We start from the raw sequence: 24,109 nt of genomic DNA, 5'->3' as shown, positions 1-24,109 counted from the left end.
GACCGTACAGCTTAGGTGTGTATGAGGCTAGACCGTACAGCTTAGGTGTGTATGAGGCTAGACCGTATAGCTTAGGTGTGTATGTGGCTGTACCATCTGGCTTTGTGTAACATTTATGATGTTACACATCATATGATGAACATCTGTGATGTTCGTACGAGGACAACATCACCCAATGACGCATTTCTCAGAATGTATATCTGTTGTTGAGCAATATGTGACTATATAATGTGAGACAACATTTGCAAAAACACCCATCCCCTAAACCACTGGGCAGGGGTGTTGTCTGTGTTCTAAATGATGATGAGGGCTGGCTACAATGGTGCACTCCCGTAATCCCAGCACTTTGGGAGGCTGAGGCGGGAGGATGGCTTGAACCCAGAAGTTTGAGACCAGTCTGGGCAACATAGTGAGACCCTGACTGTACAAAAAATAAAAGAAAAATTAACTGGGTGTGGTGGTTATGTGCCTGTGGTCCCAGCTATTTGGGAGTCAGAGGTGAGAGGCCTGTTTGAGCCCAGGGGGTCAAGGCTGCAGTGAGCCATGGTCTCACCACTGCACTCCAGCCTGGGTGGCAGAGTGAAACCCTGTTCAGAAAAAAATAATAATAAATTGGGGCAAGTCCTTCCAAGGTAGCTGATACAATGAATGGCTTATAGGTAAATCCTTACCAGTTTCCAAACCCATTTCTGTTCATTTCTAAATATTGCATGCCACATCCTCTCCAGCATCGGTTGTCTCCTTATTTTTTAATGATTGCCATTCTGCCGTTCTAACTGGCTTGAGATGGTATCTCAATGTGGTTTTGATTTGCATTTTTCTAATGAGCAGTGATGGTGAGCTGTTTTTCATATGTTTACTGGCTGCACAAATGTCTTCTTTTGAGAAGTGTCTGTTCATATCCTTCACCCACTTTTTGATGGGGTTGTTTTTTTTCTTTTAAATTTAAGTTCTTTGTAGATTCTGGATATTGGCCCTTTGTCAGATGGGTAGATTGCAAAATTTTTTTCCCATTCTGTTGGTTGCCGATTCACTGTAATGATTGTTTCTTTTGCTGTGCAGAAGCTCTTAGTTTAACTAGGTCCCATTTGTCTGTTTTGGCTTTTGTTGCCATTGCTTTTGGTGTTTTAGTCATGAAGTCTTTGCCTATGCCTATGTCCTGAATGGTGTTGCCCAGGTTTTCTTCTAGGGTTTTTAAGGTGTTAGGTCTTATGTTTAAATCTTTACTCCATCTAGAGTTAATTTTTGTATAAGGTGTAAGGAAGGGATCCAGTTTCTGTTTTCTGCATATGGCTAGCCAGTTTTCCCAACACCATTTATTAAATAGGGAATCATTTCCCCATTGCTTGTTTCTGTCAGGTCTTTCAAAGATCAGATGGTTGTAGGTGTGTGGCATTATTTCTGAGGCCTCTGTTCTGTTTCATTGATCTCTATCTCTGTTTGCCTACCAGTACCATGCTGTTTTGGTTACTGTAGCCTTGTAATATAGTTTGAAGTCAGGTAGCATGACACCTCCAGCTTTGTTTCTTTTTGCTTAGGACTGTCTTGGCTATGTGGGCCATTTTATGGTTCCATATGAAGTTTAAGGTGTTTTTTTCTAATTCTGTGAAGAAAGTCAATGGTAGCTTGATAGGGATAGCGTTAAATCTATAAATTACTTTGGGCAGTCTGGCCATTTTCATGATACTGATTCTTCCTAACCATGAGCATGGAATATTTCTCCATTTGCTTGTGTCCTCTCTTATTTCCTTGAGCAGTAGTTTGTAGTTCTCCTTGAAGAGGTCCTTCACATCCCTTGTTAGTTGTATTCCTAGGTATGTTATTCTCTTTGTAGCAATTGTGAATGGGAGTTCACTCATGATTTGGCTCTCTGTTTGTCTGTTATTGGTGTATAGAAATGCTTGTGGTTTTTGCACATTGATTTTTGTATCCTGAGACTTTGCTGAAGTTACTTATCAGTTTAAGGAAATTTGGGGCTGAGATGATGGGGTCTTCCAAATATAAAATTCATGTCATCTGCAAATAGAGAAAATTAGACTTCTTCTTTTTCTTACTGAATACTCTTTATTTCTTTTTCTTGCCTGATTGCCTTGGCAATCAGAGATGGGGTTTCACCATGTTGGCCGGGTTGGTGTCAAACTCCTGACCTCAAGTGATCTGCCCGCCTTCGCCTCCCAAAGTGATGAGATTACGGGCATAAGCCACTGTGCCTGGACTCACATGAAATTTCTTAAAATACAAATGAACACTGGATAAAAATACATATTGCTAAAATAATGAACAGTACTTATATCTGGATAGCAGGGTTTCAGAGAGTTTCTCCCTCATACTTTTCTTTATTTTAAAAACACAGGTTGGGCGTGGTGGCTCACACCTGTAATCCCAGGACTCTGGGAGGCCAAGGTGGGTGGATCACTTGAGGTCTGAAGTTTGAGACCAGCCTGGCCAACATGGCCAAACCCTGTCTCTACTAAAAATACAAAAATTAGCCTGGCATGGTGGTGGGTGCCTGTAATCCCAGCTACTCAGGAGGCTGAGGCAGAAGAATTGCTTGAACCTGGGAAGCAGAGGTTGCAGTGAGCCAAGATCGTGTCACTGCACTCCAGCCTGGGCGACATCGTGATGCTCCATCTCAAAAACCAAAACAAACAAACAAAAAAAACAGTTAAAAGAGTATATAATGGATAACAGTGGAGCATGTAGGAGAGAGAAATAGGCCAATCTGTGACAGCTGGATGGCTGGACTATACCCCTTTCTGTGACCGCCACCCCTGCAACTGGGTAAATTCTCGGTTCAGCTTAGCAAACATACTATGAGCACATACCATGGACAGGCCCTTCTCTGGGTTCTGGGTTCACAGTTTCATAGGCCAGCTCCTTCCCCGAGGGACTGACTGATGACAGCTCTCTGGGGAGGAAGTGCTCTTTACACAAATGCAAACTGGTGTAATATCATCCAGTAAAAACTCAAATGATCACCAAGCAGGAGAAAATGCACAGCCAGACACCTTAACACCGGGAGAGGAAAGTTTGTTCATTCAACATTTATTAATTACACACACGACTCTGTCTGCAGGCTAGACACACAATTGTTAGAAACTAGAAAAATGAGTTATGTCCACATGTTTAAAAAGCAAAACTTTATAAATTCCTCACCATACTCATTCCTAAGTTTTATCCCACAAAGTACGGCATGAAACAATGACAGCATCAGTATTATTCAAGTAAAATGCTATTTAAAATAGCTGCACATAGGTAATTAAAACGCTAGGCTCCAGTCTTTAGAGGAAAAAGTCATGTGGCACAAATTCAAGTGTATAACTGAAGTTAACAATAAAGCAGATTTGCTTCCATTTGCTTCTGATTTTTACTTCCGCCGCGTCTCTTTAGTAGAATAAACAGCACTTCACATAAAATCATATTTAAAAGCCACTGAAATGGATAAACAGAAGCAGATCAGCTCTTTAATGAGAATCCCTGCATAGCTGGAGGAAGCTCAAGGAGAACTGTTTTTTCAAGGCCAATAGACTCTTGTTATACGGCCAATCATCTGCGTTATCATCACTGGGACGCTCCTCTGGGAACTCAGGGTAGCAATGCTGGAAAAGTGCTTTCTTCACAGGAGGTGTCCAGTAAAATGAAGTAACGCCTGATAAACGCAAGTAAGGTCAATCTCTCCCTCCTGGTCTAGATCAGGAGCTGACACACGTTTTCTTTAAGGAGATGAGTAGTAAACATTTGAGGATTTGCAGGCTATACTGTCCTTGTCCCAACGATTCAACCCTGCCAAGAAAGCAGGCCCAGACCGTACCATAAATGAATAGGGGTGGCTAAGCTCTGATCACATTTTATTTATGCACACTGAAATCTGAATTCCATAGAATTTTCAGGTGCCATGAAATATTGTTCTTCTTTTGATTTTCTGCCCAATCATTTGAAAACATATAAACCATACTTAGCTCACGGGTTGTACAAAAAAACAGGTGTCAAGCCAGATTTGCTTTGTGGGCCATAGTTTGCCAACCCCTGATCTGATGGTTCTTTTCTAGTCCATGTGGTACAATGTATTTATTTTTAAAATCCCATCACATATGGGTACTTTATTTAAAAAACAACAAAATGTTGTTAAAAACACTTCCCCTTCTTCCCACAAACAAGGACCATTTTACTAAACAATAAGCTAGTTCCTCTAATTACAAAATGGATCAAGGAGATTACAATGAGTCTCTGGCCCTCAGTTTATGAACCCCTGAGCCAAATATGCAGGCAGACTCAAAATTTGCCACCCAACCAAAGAGTCTACTGGCTCACAATGTTAAAAATGTATTAGGAAGTATTCCTGCACACAGCTCAGCATTAGTAATCCAGACTTACAGAAAATAACATTGGAGCATTTGTATTCTTAATAGAAAAAGGATGGCTACACCTAAATCATAAGTAATTAGAACGTTATATAAAACCACCTAAAAACTCTACAAATAAAGAGCAAAATGCTATCAAAATGCTGAGTATGTGGCTCTTGACAGCCCAGGGCCGTGTCACTAGATGAATTTCAGCTCTTCCTTCTCCTTGGGGAGGTGACTGGTACACCCCAGGCCAGGTGCCAGGCAGCTCCCTGTGTGTGCAGGGACTTGCCAGACCTTTACTCACTCGACCACAGCTTCCCGGTGGCTCAGTGAGGGATGTTAAGTCCTGGGTGCGGTTCAGGAGTAACTGCATCTAGCACTACTTTCATTCACATTTTCCTTTTACAACCCAGAATAACCACAGGATGTAAGTGGGTGGAGTCTACACAGAGGAAGATGGGGAAAGGAAGGCGCTTCATCTCCACTTCCTTGGCCAGGAATTACCTTTATTCTTACGGGGCTAGGAGGCGTGTCTAGAAGAACTTAGAATTTTCTTAATTGGGTTTGCATCTGCATAAGATTACAGAATCTTTCTTTCAAAGTGAGAGGCAACACGGGTCATAGGTGCTTTTGTTTCTTGTGTGCTATTTGAACGATGAGCTGTAAAAACTCTTGCTAGATAAAAGGTGCCTGAAATTCAAGGGCTCATGCCTCTTCCACAAACTGGATTGGCAATTACAGAAATTCTTTCCCTTTTGAGCTGACTGTGGTGAAAGTGCTTTTGCTCTTTTGGAGGTGAGGGAGCAGCACCACACCAGGACTGAGAGAACAGGCTGCAGGTGATAGCCATTTATTCAGGCGCAGGTGGGTGGGCAGGTGGGCATCGGCCTCCTCCCATCTTGGCAAAGCCATTGCCAGTAAGCAAAAAAGGGCTGGGCGGCGCTGCTCATAACAGTGGCTCTCGTACGTCCTTAGAATTTTCACTTTTTTGCGAAGTACTTTTACTTTCTCTCTGGCTCACAATATCGCAGGGAGCTAAGTAAGGCCTGTATGGAATCTCCACTGCACACATGGGGCGGGAGGTGCTGAACACAGGCCCCAGGCAGCAAGGCGGCTCAGGAGGGAGCCAGGCCACGCCCCCGCATGCCTTCCATCCTGCCGAGCTGCTCCTGCTCTTCTTTGCTTTACACTTCAGCTCATCTCCTTAAGGAAGGGAAATGAAGTGGCAAACGGGACAGAAATGAAAATAGAATTCAGCAGTAAATTTAGGAAAATAAAGACATCCAGTAAAAAACTGGTTCAGGAATAGGGAGAGGTGCTCCTTCATGTCTCTCAGAAGCACAGACAATTCCGTGCTATTTATTGTCTTTGAAAGAGGGCTTACTCAAAACTCTGCCGCAGCACCCCCAGATGCACATTCGCTGTCTTAGGTGCTGAGCTGGCAGATGCCGGGGAGGGGTGCTGTGCCTCTCACCTGCCTGCCAGTCACAGGCAAGGGTCTCCTTCAAGTTGCTCTGGGCCCATATTCTGTAGCCACATGGGGGATAATTGTGCCACTGCCCAGGCAGTGATCAAGCCTTTGTGAAGGCAGAGGGGCTGGCCTGCCTCGCGCTGTGCCCACTCTCAGGCAGCCCAGGCCGCGGTGGGGAGCCAGGGCCTCATTCTGTACACCCAGTGCTGGTTCTCCTGGAGTCTGCAGCCACAGGCACGTGGCACATATTGGTCCCTAGTTAGGTCAAGGGCAGGGGTAGGATTTGCATCTGCTTAAGATTACGAGGACTGGATGAGTTTTGAAAAATTCATAACTCTGAAAACCTATTAGTTTGTTTAAAATAACAGATGGCACGTACCTATATATGTAGGTAAGCCTCCTTTAAAATTTTTTTAAAGAGCCAAAGAATCCTACAAGCCCCCGTAACACACATACTTGAGTTCCAGATACTCATCGATACCATACTTGGACCCCTCTCGCCCGAGCCCGGATTGCTTCACTCCACCAAAAGGGCACTCCACGGAGGAGATCAGTCCTTCATTGACGCCAACCATGCCCACTTCCAGCTGCTCTGCCACTCTCCAGATCTGGGCTGGGTCCTGAGAGTAAAAATAACCTGCCATCGGGATAAAAGACGTAAACGACATTTAGAATAGTCATTAAAGATGTCATGACTAAAGACGAGGGCACCACTGACGACTGTCCAGTCACTTGGGCCTAGAATCTTCCCTGCTTCCACAGAAAATCCCAGATTGGTCTCGTCCACTTCATGTCAAAACCTTTGAAAGTCACCTTTTGCTTCACTTCTACTCTCATGATTTCCTATCAAAACCCTCTTCCTGTTTCCTACTATTCAGTCCACTCTGCACACCTGTTAGATTTCTACATGACATTTTTGCCCAAGCCTTTTGCTATGACTCCTGATTATAAAATAAGGTTAAATTCCTCAGCGGGTATTCAACATCCTCTCTCCGCCAAGAGTTTCATCCAACATTTCTGGCGTCACCTTCCATTGCTCCAGTCACCAACCATTCTCTGCAAATCTGCCGGGCACATTCCCCTCACCCTTTCTTACTTTGCTTCTGAACTCCCTTGGTGCCCTCTGCCCAGAATCTCTCTCCTTCAATTTCTGCACAACCAGAATGCTGCCCATCATTTATGACCTAGTTCTGGGTACGTCTTCCTCCACCATCATCCCATCGAGAAGGAAGAGACAAACGTTGAACTGAGGGTTAGAAGTCCTTGTGCACACATCTTACTCCAGCTTTATGATAACTCTGTGGGGCCCCATGGCATGCTTATCGTTCCTCTTGGTATAAATGGTTCTCCTACAGCTAGAGAAGCTTCTATAGAGCTGTAGTGGTATCTTGTATGTCTTTGTATCTTCTGCAGTACTTCGTCTGCTGTGGATGCTATGACATAATTTTCTCAGGGTTATAGGACCATCTCCAAACTAAAGGAATGGCAGCCATCAGCGAGGCACCGCTGCATACACCATCTTCACTCCTTTCACTGTCCCTGATGCTCCTTGCTGATGCCCTTCCTCTTCTGTCAGGCTTACAGGAGCCAGGCAAAAGGGAAGAAAAAGCACTTGGAATTTCTGGGCATTAGGTCTCCGAGAACATGGAACTTTGAGATGTGTGCAGTTCTCCACCTAGAAGAGTAGCATAATGTGCACCTTCTCTCCTCCCCACAGCTCCCCCTGGCCCACACTGTAATTAGAGAGCTCCCAAATGTGTATCATGGGGACAAGGCAAACGAACAGGTACCTGCACAAATCCAAATCCATTCCACCACTGGGAAAGCAAGAAAACACATACTTCATTGAAGCTTCTGTCTCAAAACCCAGGGTGCGGTGTAAAAGGTACATCTGGCATGAGCTTGAGCAAAATGATTATGACTGCTATTGACAAGGACAAACACCTACCTGCTAACCCAACATCAGCTGCGTTGGCGATCGCTATAGCCTCCTCCTCTGTATCGAACCTGCCAAAGTTAAGATAGGTCATAAAATATGTAAGGGGGAGAGGAAAGGAAGCCAGTTTTCTTTTTTCTTCTGATTCGTTTCCCAAATAATCGCAAGGAGTAAATCAGAGTTTTGCAAAGAGATCCAAGAGCAGATTGCAGAAAAAAGCAACACCCTTCCCCGAGATAACTCAGCGATCAAGGCTGGCATGCTCAAATCAACACTGGCTCCTAAGAGAACAAGAAAAAAGCAGACCAACATGCAGGCAACTGTCAGATAACCAGAATATCAAACAAAATCCCTTTAAACAAAAATAGGATTACTGACCAGGCGCGGTGGCTCACGCCTGTAATCCCAGCACTCTGGGAGGCCAACGTGGGCGGATCACCTGAGGTCAGGGGTTCGAGACCAGCCTGACCAACATGGAGAAACCCTGTCACTACTAAAAATAGAAAATTAGCTGGGCGTGGTGGCACATGCCTGTAATCCCAGCTACTCGGGAGGCTGAAGCAGGAGAATCACTTGAACCCGGGAGGTCGAGGTTTTGGCGAGCTGAGATCATGCCATTGCACTCCAGCCTGGGTGACAGAGTAAGACTCTATCTCAAAAAAAAAAAAAATTTTTTTTAACAACTACTTTAGAAGCCAGCCTGGTGTTCCAGAAGGAAAACGTTCACAAGAGGTTGGGGCCAGGCTCTGATGTGTCCTCCAGCACTGAACAATGTCATGACGCTTGGAATCTCCTCCTCTCTTAAATGAGGGACTGCACCAAAGCCCATGCAATCCCTTGTAGCTTTAAAATCTTATTTCAGGAATAAGATGTCAGTGGCATTTTTCTGTTGTTCCAGAATTGTAACTGGGGCAAAAAGTTCTAAGCACGCCAATTTCCAAATTCAGAGATCTCCTAGCAGTGGGAAGCACCTGTCTCTCTGCAGGGCTTGCAAAGCGGGGCTGGGCAGAGCCGGCGCAGGAAAGTCAGCTTGTCCAAGGCCACACAGGCATGAAGTGTACAGTTACATCGCAGTCCACTCCAGAGCCTGCATTCCCAACCAGTGTGTCCCTTCAGTCCTGTTAAAACGTCCAGTTCACATTTTTGGTAAAAAGTTTTGATTAAAACAAAGAAGATGAATGTTCTTCAAGTGGTCCATTTCCCCAATAGTGGAATAAAAAATAAACTTCATAAGCAAGATGTAACAAGGCCAATGAAATACATAATAAGAAAGATTTCTGGTCCTGGATAAGATGGCACGGACAGCACCAGCTGCCAGCTGTCTCTGAATCCAATGCTGGACACGCCAGACGAGAGAGAAACTCAGGAGGCAGAGGCTGCAGTGAGCCGAGATCGCACCACTGCACTCCAGCCTGGGTGACAGAGCGAGACTCCATCTCAAAACAACGACAACAACAATAAAACAAAACAACCATATTAAAGACATCAGGACCTCAGCTGAGAAACCTCAGTGTGCCATCCCAGACAGTAAAATTTAAGAGTATCAAAGATCAAGAGAAATCCTGATCATTTCTAGACAGAAAAAGTAGATCCCTTTCAAAGAAGCAAGAATCAGATTTCTTGGCAACAACCCTGGATAAAAGTAGATTAAGAGGCCGAGTGTGGTAACTCACACCTGCAATTCCAGCGCTTTGGGAGGCTGAGGCAGTCGGATCACTTGAGGTCAGGAGTTTGAGGCCAGCCTGGCCAACACGGTGAAACCCGGTCTCTACTAAAAATATAAAAATTAGCCGGGTGTCGTGGTGCACACCTGTAGTCCCAGCTACTCAGAAGGCTGAGGCAAGAGAATCACTTGAACCCAAGAGGTGGAGATTGCAGTGAGTCGAGATCATGCTACTGCACTCCAGCCTGGGCGACAGTTAAGACTACATCTAAAAAAAAAAAATGCAAAAAAACAGGTAGATAAAGGAGTAACATCTCTGAAAGGTTGAACCTAGAATTTTATCCAGGTTAAATTATTATCTACTTGTGAAATGGGAGACAAAAGACGACAAAAGGGCACAGAAAGTTCATTTTCTACGGACGAAATGAAATAACCCTTTGAGGTGTAATGCATTAAGAAGAAAAATGAGTTCAGGTCTGGGCGTGGTGGTTCACGCCTGTAATCTCAGAACTTTGGGAGGCTGAGGCGGGCAGATCACTTGAGTTCAGGAGTTCGAGACCAGAGAGGCCAACATGGTGAAACCCTGTCTCTACTAAATTACAAAAAATTAGCCAGGTATGGTGGCACGCACCTGTTGTCCCAGCTACGTGGGAGGCTGAGGCACAAGAATTGCTGAGATCATGCCACTGTACTCCAGCCTGGGTGATAAAGTAAGACTCCGTCTCAAAAAAAGAAAAAAGAAAAATGAGTTCAGCAGAAAGTAAGAAAAAGTCAATTAAAGAATTTGAGGCTGGGCACAGTGGCTCACACCTGTAATCCCAGCACTTTGGGAGGCTGAGGTGGGCGGATCACCTGAGGTCAGGAGTTCGAGACCATCCTGGCTAACTTGGTGAAACCCCATCTCTCCTAAAAATACAAAAATTAGCTGGCCATGGTGGCACGCGCCTATAATCCCAGCTGCTCAGGAGTTTGTTGCCGGAAAATCACTTGAACCTGGGAAGCGAGGTTGCAGTGAGCCAAGATCGCACCACTGAACTGCAGCCTGGGGTACAGAGTAAAACTCTGTCTCAAAAAAAAAAAAAAAAAAAGGAATTTGATAAATTGTTGAATTGTTGGTCCAAATAAGTTAGGATTTGTTTTTTAAAAACCCATAAATTGCACTCTGCTCTACAATGGACTCAACACAGCTGTCTGCCTCCTGGCCATCCCTCAGAGCAATGCAGAAATCTCTTTCAGGGTTTCCCCTTTTCTCTTCTCTTCTTCCTCCCATCTCCCCACTGGCTGGAGGATCTTACTTGATAACTGGTGCCAGAGGCCCAAAAGTCTCTTCGTAAGAGCACAGCATGTCCTGGGTGACATTGCTGAGCAGGGTAGGCTCAAAGAAGTTTTTTCCAAGTTGGTGTCGTTTTCCGCCTGTCACAATGGTGGCCCCTTTACAAACAGCATCATTCACCTGTTTCTCCACCTGCGTGGTGAGGAAGAAAAACAGCTTTCCACATGATACGATCTTTTAGAACATTTAAACTGCAGAAAACTAGAACTACTTTTATCATTTTTCTTTAAAAGAAGGTTAAAAATAAAGCATGCCGGTTTCCTTTTGTAGAAGGAACAACGTTTGCAGAGATTCAGAAGCAAGAGCGCCACCTTCATCCTTGCTCTGTGATCTCTTCTCTGTGTTTGATCTTCCTATTTGTTGAGTGGTCTAATATATATTCACTTCTTTCTAGGCCTGCGGCTCAGCCATTTCCTGGGATTTGCTTTCATTGCATTCTGCGTTATTTCCAGCTTCCTGCATGCCATGTAGTCCTCTCTCCTGAACTGAGTGTTTACGGCTTTCTGACACACATTCTCCTCAAGTAGTTGTTTTAAAAAAGATGCGCTCGGTGTGGTCTAGTTTCTGAATTTTCGTACACCAACTGTCTGGTGTTTTATCTTGTACTCCACCTGACTGGTAATTTGCTTGAGTACAGAATTCTGATCCAAAATAACTCCCCTGCAGCACTTAGAGCGCACTTCTCCACTTCTAGTTGGTGATGAAGTCTGAGCCAAAAATGGTTCCCACCCTTTATGTGATAGCTTTTTCCTCACCATTTTATGTTAGAGCTATATAGCTAAAATTTTAGACTATGGGAGCACAGAAGATCCTAGGAGATGATATATATATATATATGTATAGTTACAATTATATATATATATATTTCCCTTTTCATTCATCCTACATGGTAATCGGTGAAATCCTTCAATGTGCAGAATACTTATTTTCCCCTAATTCTGAGAAGTTTCCATCTATAATTTACTTGGTAATGTCACTTCCTCCATCTTCTCAATTATTTCATTCTAAAACTCCTACTGCTGTGACAGGTATTAGCAGTTCAGATTAGTTCTGATTTTTTGGCATTTCTATTACATTTTTTGCCTCTCTATCATTTGCTTTAAACTCCATGAGATTGCCTACATTTTAATATCTATCTTCAGCTACCGAATCTTGTGACAGTCGTGTCTAATTTCTACAGACTTTGTTTTCATTGCTTCATTTCCTAGAACTTCCTTCTTATCAACAGTTTACAGATGTTCTGTCTTGTCAGAACTCCTGCAGGACACGATGAGATTCTCAGAAAATTCCTTCCAGTTCCTAATTTATCTGCTTCCTTCAGGGACTGCTGTGTTTGTTCCTCCTGCCCCTTCCTCTTATGTGCTGATGGTTATTGCATCACGATCCTTGGTTGTTCATTTTTCTGAATCAAGGACTGAGCTGTCAAAACTAACTAACTTGGTCGACTCCCTCCCAGCCCCAGCAGTGTGTTTGGGGCACACACACACAAAAGAACTGGGTTGATCAATTTGAGGATGTGTGGCACGAGTGGTCTTTCTGTTTTAAGTTTGGGTTTATTCTAACTTACAGGCTTCACGTAAGAGCAGCTCCCTTCCCCAAAGGAAGACAGTATTTCTTCAGAAATACTGTCCTGCCCAGAAAAAATGCCTCTGCTGTGTTGGTGGTAGTAGTGGTGGGGAGGGATGGTGGGAAGGGCCCAGAAATTCATCTCCCCCGCCCCATCCCTATTTTCTATACCTACCAATTCTAGAAAGGATCTAGAAATGGTCTGTCATTTAAAATGGCACCAACTTCCTTCCTCTGCAGGGTTCCCCTGGGTAGACCCATCGATTTTGACTTCTATTAGCACAGTCCCTTCTGAGTTCCAGAAGTTCATTACAATCTTTGGTTCACTGGAGTTGTTTTCCCTTCCATTTTCAGCTGACTTTCCTGTTTTTTTTTGTTTTTGAGATGGGGTCTCACTTTGTTACTCAGGCTGGAGTGCACTGGTGTGATCTCAGCTTTCTGCAACCTCCACCTCCCAGGTTCAGGCAGTTCTCTTGCCTCAGCCTCCTGAGTAGCTGGGACTACAGGTGCTTGCCACCACGTCTGGCTAATTTTTCTACTTTTTTTTTTTGTAGAGATGGAGTTTCACTATTGATCAGGCTGGTCTCGAACTCCTGACCTCAGGTGATCCACCCACCTCAGTCTCCCAAATGCTGGGATTACAGGTGTGAACCACCACGCCTGGCCTTCAGCTGAATTTTCTATAGGGTTTCCGAAAGGTAAATAGAGGCATTCTGTCTTTGAGACTCACTCTTTTAACATCCACGCCCCGCTGCAATGCTCTCACAGTGCATCATCTGCAAGTAATCCCCGTTAGCTGGGATGGCTTACTTCCGATGAATTTTATATTTTAGAAATAATTCCACTTAACAGGGGTCTACCCTTTTGGTCCCCCGATATAATCTGCTCTGCCCTTTTCTTGTCATATTAATGTGAGGTGCAGGTTTTTGTTTTCCTGGAACCCACTTTTTGACAGTATGTACACTAAAGGCAACACAAGGAACTGTTTCAAACAAGGTAGTTTCCACCAAACTTCTTTCCAGCAAAAAAAGAGATCTCGCGGTTTGCTTGTTTGAAGTCCTGGCATGCAGCACCAGCTGGAGGGTAACGTCTGTGTCTTTCCTGTCAGGAAAAAATCTCCAAGACAGAATGGTTTCCCAGCCTGGCTGCAAATCTCCCAGACAGAGTGGTTTCCCAGCATCATCTGGGGCACTTAAAAAATGCCAATGCCCAGGCCTACTCCACATAAACCAATGCCCAGATAAAGTAGCACCCCGTCTTCCTGGATGGGTCCAAGGCAGCCGCAGCTGATGAAGGCACGGTGTGAGTTAAGGAGCACCACTCTAGGACTTGAACCACAGCTGGCCTAGACCCAAATTGCCTTCACTAGATGAGCGAATACCTCTGGTTTTTCCCCAAGGTCCAAAGTCACCTCTAAAATGCAGGTAGTACCGATGTAAACTTTAATGTATTCTCTTTATCTAGAATAATGCCAAGGCAGTATCTAGAAATTTATCAGAACTCTGTCAAATCTTGATGCTTCCCTGGGTTTCCCAAGGCAATGGATGTGGGTTCAGTTGAGTTGACACCCATGGGGTGGAGGCAGCCATGGAGTCGAGGCTTGGCTCTCAGGCTCTGGGGAGGCTGAGGAGCAGTGGTCTGGCTGTGCTTCCCGTGCTGAGTACTGACTCGACTCTCACTTCTGGTGCTTCGCCGTGCTTCCCGTGCTGAGTACTGACTCGGCTCTCACTTCTGGTGCTGTGCTTCCCATGCTGAGTATTGACTCGGCTCTCACTTCTGGTGCTTCGCTGTGCTTCCCGTGCTGAGTACTGACTCGGCTCTCACTTCTGGTGCTGTGCTTCCCATGCTGAGTATTGACTCAGCTCTCACTTCTGGTGCTTCGCCGTGCTTCCCGTGCTGAGTACTGACTCGGCTCTCACTTCTGGTGCTTCGCCGTGCTTCCCGTGCTGAGTACTGACTCAGCTCTCACTTCTGGTGCTTCGCCGTGCTTCTCGTGCTGAGTACTGACTCGGCTCTCACTTCTGGTGCTGTGCTTCCCATGCTGAGTATTGACTCAGCTCTCACTTCTGGTGCTTCGCTGTGCTTCCCGTGCTGAGTACTGACTCGGCTCTCACTTCTGGTGCTTCGCTGTGCTTCCCATGCTGAGTACTGACTCGGCTCTCACCTGCTTCTGGTTCTTTGCTGTGCTCAGGTGTACCCAGGGGCTCGCTGTGTGTTCACTGTGTGTCTCCCTCCGGCCACCTCTCCTCCCTTCTTTCCCACACACAATCTTCAGCTTCTACTGTCTTCCTGATTTAAAATATTCCATTAAAACCATTTCTGGGTGGGTATAGTGGCTCACGCCTGTAATACCAGAACTTGGGGAGGCCGAGGCAGGTGGATCACCTGAAGTCAGGAGTTTGAGACCAGCCTGGCCAACATGGTGAAACCCCATCTCTACTAAAAAGATAAAAAATAGCTGGGCATGGTGGAAAGCACCTGTAATCCTAGCTACTCAGGAGGCGGAGGCAGGAGAATCACTTGAACCCAGTGAGGCGGAGGTTGCAGTGAGCTGAGATCGCACCATTGTACTCTAGCCTGGGCAACAGAGCGAGACGCTGTCTCAAAAAAAAAAAAAAATACTGGATGTTTGATATTATAGGCAAGTTCCTTGTCACTCCAGAAAGGATTTTTTTAAACAGTAGAAAAAGGAGAGAAGTCTCATACAGCCAGTAGCGTGGATTAGAACTTTTTTTCAAATAAACAAATTCTTCTTAAGCAGTTTCCCTTCAACATCTCTACATCCTGAACATGGCATCTGTGATTCTGCGCCCCTGGCTGGGATACTTTCACCAAGAAGTGTTCTTGACCAGGATTTTTTCATCAAAAGAAAGAACAGGATGTCATCAGAATTATAGCTGAAATGCAAACTGTCTCAAAACAAAGCCAGTCTTCCGTTCCATAGGTGTTCCAAAAGAAGAATAAACTTTGTCTCAAGATCCTACTTGCTGAGGCAGTGAAGGATAGAATTACCACTGCTGTAACAAAATTTATGGAGGGCAGTAAAGACCCATGGTGACAGACTGCAGGAGGACTCAGTGCGATGGCAGGGCTCCAGCAGCTCATGACCAGACGACGCCCGCGATTCATAAACTGGGAGGCAGAAATCACTTTTCCCGGGTTTCTCCACTGTTTCCCAAATAGAATTGCTGGGCACTTCACCAAAATGACTTTTTTGTTTTCAGTTTTTTTTTTTCCTTTTCAACATTGTTTTTTTAAGCTGTTTTTTTTAACTTATTTTAACCTTTGTAGTTTTTTAATGGAAATATAGTTGAAAACTCCATCTACTCCATGTATAGATGTAGATCTCTCTTACTCTGTGCTTTCTTTAAAATTTATTTTCACTTTTTGCCTTTCAACATCATTTATTTTTTAGCTGTTATTAATTTTAATTGACAGATTATAATTGGACATTATTTGGGGAGTATAGTGTGATACTTTGATTCACGTATATAATATGTGATGACCAAATCAGGGTAGTTAGCACATCTGTCGCCTCAAATATTGATCATTTCTTTGTACTGGAAACGTTCAAAATCCACTCTTCTAATAATAGCTATTTGAAAATACACAATACATTGTTGCTAATTACAGGCACCCTTCAGTGCTAGAGAACACCTGTCTAGCTGTAACATTCTGTCAACCCACCCCTCTATATCTATCCCCATGCGCTCCAGCCAAAGTGTTTCTTGCTGATTAAGCATTTGATATTGAAACCATGAAATTTACTTTAACAAATAATACAATAAACTTACCTTTTCTACCGCTTTTTCATTAATTAACGGGCCCTGAGTAGTTCCTTCCTCAAATCCATTACCTACACGCAGGTTCTTCTTGATGGCCTCGGCAAATGCTTTTACAAAGGCATCATGGATGCCCCTTTGCACCAAGAATCGGTTTGAGCAAACACAAGTCTAGACAGGAGACAAAAACAAACCCACACAGTTTGTCAGAAGCTGCGTCCCGGTGAAAACACTTCCCCCGTGGTTCCGTCTGTGTGCAACCTGCCATTTTCCTCCTCACGTGGGCTTGACCCAAAGATAAAAGCACTGAGTCAGCACATGTTCCTCTCCAGTTCCCGCCACAGCTGCAGTGCACCTGTGATTAGATGGCAGTAAGGACATGTAAAAAAAAAAAAAAAAAAGCCGCCCAATCCTTGTTTTTTTCAAATGGCTTCAATAAGCCATTATAAAACAAATGGTGGGGTTGGGGGAGGGCAGCAGGAAGAATGCAGTTCTCCTGGGAGACTGCGATGCTGCAGCAGAGGGTAAGAGGAATATGGTCCAACACCAACTTTTTCTTTTCTTTTCTTTTTTTGAGATAGGGTCTCGGTCTGTTGCCCAGGCTGGAGTGCAGTAGTGGTGAGTTGACTGTAGCCTTGACTTCCAAGGCTCAAGGGATGCTTCCACCTCAGCCCCCCAAGTAGGTGGGATATAGGCACTTGCCACCATGCCCAATTAAATTTTAAATTTTTTTGGCTGTGCACAGTGGCTCATGCCTGTAATCAGCTCTTTGGGAGGCTGGTGGGTGGATCACCTCTGAGGTCAGGAGTTCGAGACTAGCCTGGCCAACACAGCGAAACCTGTCTCTACTGAAAATACAAAAATTAGCTGGGTGTGGTGGTGCACACCTATATCCCAGTTACTCGGGAGGCTGAGGCAGGAGAATCTCTTGAACCTGGGAGGCGGAGGTTGCAGTGAGCTGAGATTGCACCACTGCACTGCAGCCTGGGCAACAGAGGGAGACTCTGTCTCAAAAAAAAAAAAAATTTGTAGAGACAGTCTCACTATGTTGCCCAGGCTGGTCTCCAACTCCTGGGCTCAAGTGATCCTCCTGCCTCGGCCTCCCAAAGTGCTGGGATTACAGTTGTGAGCCACCATACCTATCCGTAAGTTGCACGTAGCCTTATAGTGTAACTGATGGTAACACATACTGGCATTTTATGTTTATGAAGGAAAATACACCTATTTCTGATAAAACCAAGCTTATTTAGGTTATGTGAAAGGGAAAAACTTTATTACCAAAGGCCAAAGCAAGGATGAAAATCATCTGATAGAGAATATCACACAACATTTCCTAACTTTTTTACAATATAACCTTTCAGGGGTATTTACTCTGTTTCTAGAATGCATTTAAAATTGCATACTGGTGGCACCCTTAAGATGAAATGCTGAAGCATATTTAAGAAGGCAGGATCCTAGAAGTGGAAGACAGAGTCCCAGCTCCTCAGCAGAGTTGAGACTATGGCCCAGGGATGTCTGACCTCAAGTCACTTTTTCTGTCTAGAGTTTCATTTCCTTATCTGTAAAATGCAATGTCTGTAGAGCAGATAACTGTGAAGGTCCCAGGTAGATCAAATATTCCGGGATTTCCTATGAAGACATGAGCTCAGGCCTCTGGTCTCCCAGGACAGCCTGGGAAATCAGAACCCCTCAGAAACACTGCTGGCATGGGCCTGTCCCTGTGGAGGGCGCCTTTGATGTTCCCTCCATCTCGAGAGCGAGGCCCCGCTAGGTCGTAGCAGGCAGCAGGGTTTTGAGTTTTCCCTGCCACCACCCTCCACATTTTCTGACCTTCTTTCCCTTAACACTGTGGACCTCAGAGACCCCAGCTGTTCAAGGCTGTTCTGTGTCTGAGCAGATGATTTTATCATTCAATAGAGAAAAGATCAATGAGAGAAAACTATAAAAATAACCAGATTCAAAGGGCAGGGGAAAGAAGAAAAGAGAGAGCAATTTCACTACAGGGCATCTGCTGTTCAGAAAAGTCTTTGACGCCAGGGACTGTACCTTACTTTTGGGAGGCCCTCTGAGCCTAGTAGAGTCCCTGGTTTAAAAAAAACAGGAAGGCATACACTAAATACTTGCTGAAAGAATCAATGAATAAAGAATGAATAATGGAAGGAACGCAAAGTTTCCTTCTGGGATATAAGGCAGCAGAGGTGGTGCGATCTTTGTAATACACACACACTCTCACAAACATACACACTCACACATGCACACACAAACACACATCCTGAAATACTCTCCAGGACTCACCTGTCCAGTGTTCCTAAATTTAGATGCCATTGCCCCTGCCACGGCCTGGTCCACGTTGGCACTGTCAAATACTATAAATGGAGCGAGGCCACCCAGCTCCATGGACACCCTTTTCACAGAGTTTGCTGCATGGTGCAACAGGACCTGTGAGCAGAGGAGAGAGTGCCGTGAGCACAGAAATCCGCTACCAGGACTCTTAAGCTTTTGTTTCAAAAAATTACCAAACAGTGAAAAAAGCAAGGTGCACAGTAGTGTACATGGGATAACTCTTTGCATAAGAAAAGGGAGAAATAAGAATATAAATTTATGTTTGTTTGTATTTGATAAAGAAATATTGGGAAGGGGCTAGGTATGGTATTGTGCACCTGAAATCCCAGCACTGTAAGAGGCTGAGGTGGGAGGATTACTTGAGGCCAGGGATTCCAGACCAGCCTGGGCAACACAGTGAGACTCCACTTCAAAAACTAACTGAATAAATAAATTAGTAAAAGAAACACTGGGATGATCGGACACTAAAAATCATTACTTATAGAAAGGGAGAGGGAGTTAGGATTGGGGAAAGGATTGAGGAAAGGAATTTATCACAGTAAACATTAATACTGTCTTAATTTCTGAACCATAGAAGTAAGTGTATTATCTATTTAAAACAATTATATGATGGGCTTAAAACTCATAGAGATAAGGTAATAAAATGACCTAGTATCCCACAGCCCATAGCTTGCACTGACAGCATTTTAAAGTATATCCATTTAGAATTTAGCCATGCAGGTTACATTATTTTTTAAATGTACATTTTATTTAAAAAAAACAAAACTGGATGGTATAATTATATAATTATACAGTTTTGTCACCTGCTTTATCTTCCCAATGAATCACATATTTGGGACGTCTATCTTAATTCATAACACTTTATGCCTTGCTCCTTTAATGTAACACTGTAATGTGAAGAGCCTCTTGTCAGCACATGTTTCTAGAACTTTACTTATTATTATTATTATTATTATTATTATTATTATTATTTGAAATGGAGTCTCACTCTGTCGCCCAGACTGGAGTGCAGTGGCGCAATCTCTGGTTACTACAACCTCCACCTTCCGCGTTCAAGCGATTCTTCTGCCTCAGCCTCCCGAGTACCTGGGATCCCGAGTAGCTGAGATTACAGGCATGTGCCACCACACCTGGCTAATTTTTGTATTTTTATTAGGGATGGGGTTTTGCCATGTTGGCCAGGCTGGTCTTGAACTCCTGACCTCAACTGATCTGCTGCCTCGGCCTCCCCACTGTCCCCAGCCTAGAACATTCCTTTAGATGCTTGCATAGTATTCCACCGCATGGCGGTTCTGTCATTTATGCATCCAGGCCCCAGCTGTTGCACATTTACGTTGTTTCCATCCTTGCTGTTAAAAACAACACTGTGATTATTCCTTCAGGATGAACATTAGAATTGCTAGCTCAGTGTACAATCGTAAGGCTTTTGATACACATAGCTATTACAGTTTAAATATCCAGTAGGAGATTTCATAGCCTAAGGAGCTGCATAGGAACGTTTAGGTGCTTTATTAAGGATAGTAGGTCTTTGTCTAGTCATGGCTTCAGGAAAGATGCGACCACACTTGAGATGACTCAAGAGAAACAGGCAGTGTTGACAAGCCCAAGGTGGCTCTAGGATTGTCCCCGAAGCGATGTGCACTCTGGCGTCATGAGTATTGTGACAGGGTTCTCAGTAAAAACCCAGAATGGCTGGAAAGCTGGGCCTGTGCAGGTACCCTGTACATGCCCTTATGTTCGTGTTTCAGCAATCATAGTAACAATCTTCTCTAAAACATGACTGTTCAACAAAGTAATTCAAATTTTAAGACGAAACGTATTTCTTTATTGGACGCAATGTAACTATTTTTAAAAATCTTGTTTTTTTATGTTTTTATTTGAAAAATTTTAAGAAACGTCATTGATTTTCCAGGATTTGCTTCAGTACAAAATGATTCTCCCTGCTGGGTCACTCCCTTTTGCCTCCACCTGGCCTTGGGCACAGGTCCTGTCTCTGGGGTCTGCCCCTCCACCTGCACTGGCTCTGTGTCCTCTGACAGCATTCTCTCCCCACTCAGTCTCTGCTTCTCCAGGAGGGCGGCTTGCCCTGGCCACTGGGTATGGTGTGAACTCCTGTCACGTCTTAACGCATCTTTTCAGCTCCAGTTCCCATGGGCTGACCTCCTCAGGGCCTCAGCTTCCAGAGACAGCATGTGATTGATTTATTGGCCTGGCCCATCTTTTTTTTTTTTTTTTTTTTGGAGTTTAGGAGTAGAAGTTTAATAGGCAAAAGAAGGAGAAAAATGGAAAACAGCTCTTTCTCTAGTGAAGGAGGGGACTTCCGAGAGGAAAAGGCCCTGGCCCAGCCCACTTTCTATGCCAGGCTGCTTGTCCTTGGTCACCGGCCAGCCACAATTGCTGTTTCGCTCAAGTCAATGACCACTCATGGTTCAGTTCTCTCAACAAGGGAAGAAATGGGGTATCAGATGCTTTACAACATGGCTGCTGTCCTCTCAGTGGGGCCCTGCGAGGGGCGGGCCCCCCAGCAAGGGGCAAGGGCAGGACAGGCATCCCTGGAACAGGCTCGCTGTGTGTACCTGAGTTACAAGGCAAGGTTCTACACCCCAGGACCAGGAGCTCAGCCACTGATCTCTGTGAAGCCAGCTCAGCAGAGGCGCTTGCTGTATGGGTTAGTTATCCTTTCAGCTATACTTGTCACGTTTCCCACTCATCACTTGAGGTGCATCACTGTCCTGGGTAAAGAGGAGCAAAGCCGGACTTGGCAGGGTCGCGGGTGGTATTTCCTGGAGCCCTGTTAAATGAGGATAGTTTGCTGAGAAAACTGAGGGAAAGCCATGGATGACTTGCTCCCCTTTGCCCAGCACCCTGAGAATTTCTCTGCTTGAACGACGAAGGATTTACAACCCTTTCTCCCAGGCTTCCTCTTTTTTTCGGACTACTTCGTAGTAACATTTCAATCTGTCTACGGGTAAGTTTGCATTGTAAGAACCACTGATCAAGGGCATAGCAGTTTATGGATCTAAAAATTCCTTTCTTTTCTTTTTTCTATTTTTTTTTTTTTGAGACAAAGTCTTGCTCTGTTGACAGGCTGGAGTGCAGTGGCGTGATCTCGGCTAACTGCAACCTTTGACTCCCTGGCTCAAGCAATTCTCCTGCCTCAGCCTCCCGAATAGCTGGGATTGCAGGCATGTGCCACCACGCCCAGCTAATTTTTGTATTTTTAGTAGAGACAGGGTTTCACCATGTTGGCCAGGATGGTCTCGATCTTCTGATCTCGTGATCCACCCGCCTTGGCCTCCCAAAGTGCTGGGATTACACGTGTGAACCACCATGCCAGGCTAAAAATTCCTATTTCTAATATGAATGAATGGTAGGATTCCAAAGCACTTCTCCCTGAGTATGAGTTTATAGCATAACAAAAGTGATTATGGTTGGGAGGCATTAAAATTACATTATTCCAGCCAGGTACGCGGGGCCACACCTGTAATCCCAGGACTCTGGGAGGTCGATGAAGGAGGATCACTTGAAGCCAGGAATTCCAGACCAGTCTGGCCAAGATGGCAAAACCTCACCTTTACAGAAAATACAAAAATTAGCCAGGCGTGGTGGCACATGCCTGTAATCGATTGTAGCTACTCAAGAGGCTGAGGTGCAAGAATCATTTGAACCCAGGAAGCGGAGGTTACAGTGAGACAAGAACACACCACTGCACTCCAGCCTAGGCGACAGGGCAACTGTCTCAAAAAAAAAAAAATTACATTATTCCTTCCTGCTTCTCATGGTTTCTAAAATGACCATAGATTCACAAGAGCTTTGAAATTAGACTATTTAATTTTTATTATTTTTTGAAATGAGGTCTCACACATATTGCCCAGGCTGGAGTGCAGTGGTGAGATCACGACTCACTGCAGCCTTGACCTCCCAGACTCAGGTGATCCTCTCACCTCAGCCTCCCAAGTAGCTGGGACTACAGGTGTGTACCACCTAGCCTGGTTGTTTTGTTTTGTTTTGTAGAGACAAGGCTTCACCATGTTGCCTAGGTGGGTCTCGACCTCCTTGGGCTCAAGTGATCCTCCTGCCTTGGCCGAACAGTATGAGTAGACACGTATATGTGTATGTGTATATATAAACCAGTAGAAAAAAGCGCACCCTCTGAAGAGAAACACCATAAACAGAAACTTTTGTTCTACTTTGATTTCTTCTCTTTTGGACATTTAAAAGGATAAAAGAATATCTACTTACAGGCACACATGTTAAGTTTTCAGGAAAGAACACTTTATTATGGCCAGGCGCGGTGGCTCACACCTGTAATCCTAGCACTTTGGGAGGCTGAGGGGGGTGGATCACCTGAGGTCAGAAGTTCAAGACCAGCCTGCTGGCCATCATGGTGAAACCACATCTTTATTAAGGAAAAAAAAAAAAATAACATTTCATTATTTAAGGGAAAAAACCTCAAAGAAAAAGACCTTTCCATTTCTCTAAGTACTTTTAGACTAAACACAATTTTTGTTCCATTCAGAAACACCCATTTCAACATGAATTGTGTGTTTCTAGAATCTCTAATTCTAGATTATTAAAAGAAACATGCATTCCAGAATTGAAAAAAATACAATGGAGAACTGTCAGCCACTTCACATACAACAGATAATGCAAAAATAATGGGACCATCACTGCCCCAATTTCTTTGGTTTTCGTCAAGCGGGAACCTATGTCATGCCATAAAGAACTGTCAAAAATGTCTCCAGAGGATGGTCAGATACTACTTTATTCAACCAACAGATCTTTTTTTTTTTTTGAGAGTCTTGCTCTGTCACTCAGTCTAAAGTGCAGTGGTGCAAACTCGGCTCACTGCAACCTCCGCCTCCTGGGTTCAAGTGATTCTCATGCCTCAGCCACCTGAGCACCTGGGATTACAGGTGTGCACCACCATGCCTGGTTAATTTTTGTATATTCTGTAGAGACGGGGTTTCACCATGTTGGCCAGACTGGTCTTGAACTCCTGGCCTCTAGTGATCTGCCTACTTCAGCCTCCCAAAGTGCTGAAATTACAGGCGTGAGCCCCCATGCCTGGCTTGCAACAGAGCTTTTAATACTCTGTTGGAAATCTTTCCAAAATTGGTGATCAGGATGAAATAGTACTTTTGTAACCTATCAAGATAAAATATTAGAAAGACATTTGTTTTCTTTGAGACTTGAGTCACATACCTTTCCTGTAGTTGTTGAACCAGTAAAGGAAATTTTGGACACCAGAGGATCAGTACAAATCACCTCCCCTACTTCCTTGGCATTCTTTCGAGAGCAGGGAATGACATTGTAGACGCCCGGAGGAATTCCAGCCTGGCTTGCAAGCTGTAAAGAGAAACAGCAAACATGTGTCAACAATTTATCAAACTGAAAAAAAAAGAAAAAAGGAATAAATAGATGTTTAATCCAAAAAGTAATGGAAAAAAAATTAAGCTGACATTGGGGACAGAGTGGAATATATTTGGAACTTAGATATAATTCTTATCAGTGCTAAAGTCACATTAATATTAATGTGTTGTTAAACATCATTACCGTAAAATTTCTACCGGGCTCGATGGCTCACGCCTGTAATCCCAGCACTTGTGGAGGCAGAGGTGGGAGGATCACTTGAACCCTGGAGGGTGAGGTTACAGTGAGCCAAGATC

At 44.3% G+C, this 24,109-nt stretch overlaps 1 protein-coding gene across 1 annotated transcript in view; it reads right to left on the bottom strand.

Moving 5' to 3' along the window:
- Nucleotides 1–3,013: 3,013 nt before the first annotated feature.
- The window catches only part of ALDH5A1 (aldehyde dehydrogenase 5 family member A1), a 38,450-nt gene continuing 17,354 nt past the window's right edge, over nt 3,014–24,109 (bottom strand). The window contains exons 5-10 of the mRNA XM_021667618.2: nt 23,646–23,789; nt 18,393–18,536; nt 16,110–16,268; nt 10,712–10,881; nt 7,766–7,824; nt 3,014–6,454 (exon numbers count right to left, since the gene is read on the bottom strand). Coding sequence (XP_021523293.2) covers nt 6,249–6,454; nt 7,766–7,824; nt 10,712–10,881; nt 16,110–16,268; nt 18,393–18,536; nt 23,646–23,789 — 882 coding nt within the window. The 3' untranslated portion in view covers nt 3,014–6,248. The remainder of the gene's footprint in view (nt 6,455–7,765; nt 7,825–10,711; nt 10,882–16,109; nt 16,269–18,392; nt 18,537–23,645; nt 23,790–24,109) is intronic.

The sequence above is a fragment of the Aotus nancymaae genome, unplaced genomic scaffold, assembly GCF_030222135.1.
Source record: "Aotus nancymaae isolate 86718 unplaced genomic scaffold, 86718_ANA_hifiasm-v0.15.2.pri h1tg000051l, whole genome shotgun sequence".
Classification (NCBI taxonomy): Eukaryota; Metazoa; Chordata; class Mammalia; order Primates; family Aotidae; genus Aotus; species Aotus nancymaae.
The sequence above is the reverse complement of the archived record's forward strand: the minus strand, read 5'-3'. Positions and strand labels throughout refer to the sequence as shown.